General features: G+C 39.5%; 1 protein-coding gene across 1 annotated transcript; it reads left to right on the plus strand.

Moving 5' to 3' along the window:
- Positions 1 to 1,324: 1,324 nt before the first annotated feature.
- LOC114911096 (CD209 antigen-like protein C) lies at positions 1,325 to 3,005 on the plus strand. The gene is made up of 4 exons (XM_029254368.1): positions 1,325 to 1,520; positions 2,129 to 2,271; positions 2,414 to 2,520; positions 2,855 to 3,005. Exons 1-4 carry the CDS (start codon positions 1,325 to 1,327, stop codon positions 3,003 to 3,005), a joined length of 597 nt encoding a protein of 198 aa, XP_029110201.1.
- Positions 3,006 to 4,635: the final 1,630 nt, after the last annotated feature.

Below are 4,635 nucleotides of genomic sequence, written 5' to 3' on the forward strand. Positions count from 1 at the left end.
TTTGTGCACATGCGCTATTTCCATGATGCGCTACTGTTGGGATAGGCATAGTGGAAGCGTCTTGAGTTCTGTGTGCTTTCCTACGCCCATGGAAGCAATAACTTTTCACTCGAATTTTCACATTTGGAGACAATAAAGGAGCAAGACGCTCATAATCCTGGCTCGTGAGAATCGAGTTTGGCTTGCTGTTAAACTGCGTTAACGTACTGGGTGTGCACAACACGCAGGGAGAACAGTACATACAGCGTTATCTGTTCTTCAAGTTATTGAGCATAAACATTTACACAGTAACATGCACGAAATAGATTGTGGGAGAAGTGAGATTGAAGAGGACAGTTTGAACACCCTTCTTTTTAATTTAGGATGAAGAGAAATGGCAGTATGGTGGTGCAGCGGGTTGCACTGTTGCCTCACAGCGCATGGTGTTGAGACATGGGTTAGAATCCAAGATGAGCTCTGGTCTGCTGATAGTACAACATGGACAAGTTGAGAATAACAAAAACGATGATAAATAAAACCACAATTTTGGGGGAATAAAGAAGTACCAACAAAATATGTAACATAAAAAAGATCAGCGTGTGTTGCAAGTTCTTTTTAATGCTGTTCACTTCAGACATGCTGTCGTCATGGATTCTTTTCTAGAAACTCTGAAGTTAAGTTGCAAATAAAGGAACTTGGGTTTTTCAAGGAAACTCAAGGCACATGATTTCCTCATTAGAATAGATTTTCATTTTCATAGGTTCTATAAGTGAAATAATATTGTGAGAAGAAATTTTGACTTCAGAACAGTTAACAGACCCACACAGTCGGTTTTTAATGGTGTACAATTCTTGCCAGAGTTTTTTTCCCCTAACAGAAGTTCCATCATTTCTTTTCTGAAGAATTAACTTTACAGCACCACAGTATTATGAACATGAATCCTGTACCCGTTCAGTCTATGAGAATTTATCTATATATAACAGTTTCATAATTGAGATGTTTATGTCTCTTCAGGATCTGAATCTCAAAGGAAACAACCCTACAGATGGGCTACAGTGTGTCTGGGGTTGCTGTGTGTTTTCCTGCTGACGGCCCTCATAGTGCTGAGTGTTAACTGTGAGTTTGTGTCTTACACATTATTACTGATCTTTCAGCAGCTGAGTTATTTCTTCCTATGTCTTTCTGTCTAACGCTAGATGTCATTGTGATTACTTACTTCTTTACATTGGGGTAACTGTGTTGTGTTTTTTTTCTCACCGCTATAGATGAGAGTTCTGATGGTCTTCATACAAAATACGAGGCCTTGAAGGCTGAGAGAGACCTGCTCTGGACCAATTTGACCTCAATGGTGGCAGACAGAGACCAGCTGCAGATTCATTACAACACTGCAGTAAGAGAGAGAGACCAGTTGCAGACGAGGTACAACACTGCAGTACGAGAGAGAGACCAGCTGCAGGCCAATAACAGCGTACTGACAAGAGAGAAAAACCAGCTGGAGACGAGTTACAGGAACTGTTCTGTCTCAAAAGAACAACTGGAGAGTGAGTTCTTCAGGACAATAAAAATCCTTCACCAGATTTACATTCATGGCATATCTTGATCAGAGTCACATCCATCCAGGCCTTATCCTGGAATCACTGGGCACAAGACAGAGGGTGAAAAAGTGAGTAGCGCTGCCCCCTCACGGTGCCTCAATGGGGCGAGAGATCATGGGTTTGATTCCTGATTGGGCTGTAAGGAGTTTGTATGTTCTTCCCGTAAGTGTGTGTGTGACTTCTTCCTGGTGCTCTGAATTCCTCCCTAAAACAAGCAGTTCAGTTGCATTACTCACTCTTTGTAGCTCATGGTGTGTGAAGGGGCTATATCTGCGGCAACCAATGTCCTGGGTGTACCGCCTTCAGCTTTGTGCCCAGTGCTTCAAGGATAGGCTCCACATCACCATGACCCTGCTCAGGTCTACCAGTTATTGAAACTGGAGGAAACACGTGGAAGAAAGACTTGGATGTGTGGTAGGAGAGAATGTATATATTTATGTGACACACTAAATGTGTTTCACTTTGTGGTCTTATCAGAGTGCAGCCACTCATCTGTACCCAGTAGGGAGTAAAAATTACTGTCCATTTTCAACACATACATGTCTCTGTTGAAGAGCAAGTCTGTCCAGAATGGTGGAACAGCTTCAAGTTCAACTGTTACTACATTTCTCATGAGAAGAAGAATTGGGATGACAGCAAGCGGTACTGTACAGACAGAGGAGCAGATCTGGTGATCATTAACAGCAAAGAGGAGCAGGTGAGATGATCAAGAAGAGGGAAGAATTTAAATCATGTAAATGTTCAACAGTTCGCATTGTGTCCCTGTAATTAACAAAAGCTGCTGTTAAGTAAAGCTGAATTACAGTCACATGATACCAAATTTTGACATTTCATTTCAGGCCTTTATTGACCACTTTCAAGGGTCTTTCTGGATTGGACTGAGTGACAAAGAGACAGAAGGAATCTGGAAATGGGTGGATGGCACAATAATGCCACAGTATGAAGGGTAAGAGCTCAAAAAACACTCTTTGAGAGTAACACTAACTCTTACTCAGACTAACACTCGTCAAATCACTTAACAAATGAGGAGATCTAAAGAAAAGTACTGAGGACAGAGCACAGAACTCTGGATAATAGAAACCACTACAATTCTATAACGACAAAACCGAGTCAAACCCTTGAAAAACATCACTGACACCTCCAAAATATTTTATATACAGACAATGCCATCACTGGTAACAGTCACACACGTATCACACACAGCATTCAGGTTCAGAGCAGGAGTTTTAGACCCAGATCACATTAACACATTTATTTGTATTTATTTCTGATGCCCACAGAATCTGGTGTTCTGACCAGCCTGACAACTTTAAACGAGGTGAGGACTGTGTAGAGACCAGGCTTATGGAACCTGAACCCAATAAGAGATGGAACGACCTGCCCTGTGACAATGTTCTGCGATGGGTCTGTGAGAAAAAGGCCAGTAGCTAAAAGATTACATTCACACATTCATTTCTTCTTGCTCTCGTTGTTATTTATAGCCTTCTTATTAAAACATAGCAACTTATTTCCAGTTGCCTGCAGAGTGTCTCAAAAACGTATGTATACATGTAATACTCATCGTCTTACAAATATGGAAGTGCCATTGCCTTCCTTTGCATTAGTCAATCGTTCTTAACACCAAATATTTACCTCCAATCCATTCCTCCTATGTCACGTTTAATCTGTTCAATAAAATCAGCTTCTTAGGACAATTCCCATTGTTATGGGGTGGAATTGCTAGTGTTGCTTATGAAAAAATGTCATAGCTGGCTTGATTATGGAAAATATGCTGCCTCAAATCAAATAAAGTACTTTCACTCATTACACTGACAATGTTGTTAGTGTCCGGTCTTTCTTACACGCAACGTTATTGGAGTTCAGTGTAATCTACAGTAGCTGTGCTCAGCGTTCAGTTTTTCCTACAGACCCTTGATAAAACTGCATTTCACCATGATTTCATCCTGCTGTATGAACTGTGTTTCTTTTTAGTAACCATTATGCATTATGCAAAATTCAGATTATAAAACCCATCAAAAAAGAACAACAGATGTTCACTGCATGAGGAACCTTAAAGACCAATAATTAAAAACTGTACACCAAGATTCGAAAGTCTATGAAACCATTTAAAAACGTATTATTCGTGGCATGACCCCATTAATGCATTCTTATGTGCAACAAATAAAAATTACATTTGAATCAAAGTTACAAAAAGACCTTAAACACCCACATCCAGTGAAAAATCTACAGTATAGTAACGATACCAAAAATGTGTTAAAATCACCCAAAATGTAATGATCATTTTAAAGGACTTCTTAAATACTGCATGCATGGTGATGCGCAATGCAGGATAAAAAAGTTAAAATCATCAAATAACGTTGTTTATTTATGTATAAAACCCCACATCCTTCACCTCTCCCTAACATAAAACACAACACACAACAAAGAAATGCAACACTCACTAATAATTGGTGCATAAATGGCTTAGTCTCTCTGTGGCTTGGGGCAAAAGTGAAAGTATTAAAAACTTTTGTTGTATTGAGTGTCTCTCTTTTTTCTATTACAGTTTCTTCCTTTTCATGTTGATATGTACTGTGAAAAGAGAGCTGCACTACAGAAGATTACTAAAATAAGATATGCAGTAGAAGTGCAAACAATGTTCTCTATGAACTCTTAAGTAGTAAGAAGTAGAGATCGGAACTCAAAAAAAATACTCAATTCGGGAAATACAGTTGGATAATATCTACAACAATATAGACATGGATGAAAATATTTATACCAATACAGACAACTTCAGTATTTGTTTTATTAAAACAGAGGAGAAGGCATCAAAGAAGAGCCCTGGCACTCAACCCAAAGGTGAGAACACACACATACACACAACTTCTGAGGATTGTCATGACTGAACAGGAACAGATGTTTATTGTGAATAGTTATGGATATTGGGAATTGTAGGAAAAATGTGAAATAATAATCCAGCCGTTATGGGTCCTGACAGGGACTATAAGAAGGTGAGTGCTTGTTGGACAGTGTGAGAAGGTAAAGGAAAGCTTGAGAAAGGCTAAGCAGGCTGTGATGGCTG

This window comes from Scleropages formosus, chromosome 1 (genome assembly GCF_900964775.1).
Source record: "Scleropages formosus chromosome 1, fSclFor1.1, whole genome shotgun sequence".
Taxonomy (NCBI): Eukaryota; Metazoa; Chordata; class Actinopteri; order Osteoglossiformes; family Osteoglossidae; genus Scleropages; species Scleropages formosus.

What these genes read in the sequence shown, in the direction of transcription:
- LOC114911096 (XM_029254368.1), top strand. Translation starts at nt 1,325, where the DNA reads ATGGTGGCAGACAGAGACCAGCTGCAGATTCATTACAACACTGCAGTA. An exon ending in CTCAAAAGAACAACTGGAGA is followed by an intron (nt 1,521 to 2,128) that starts GTGAGTTCTTCA and finishes TCTCTGTTGAAG; the next exon opens with AGCAAGTCTGTCCAGAATGG. An exon ending in TTAACAGCAAAGAGGAGCAG is followed by an intron (nt 2,272 to 2,413) that starts GTGAGATGATCA and finishes ATTTCATTTCAG; the next exon opens with GCCTTTATTGACCACTTTCA.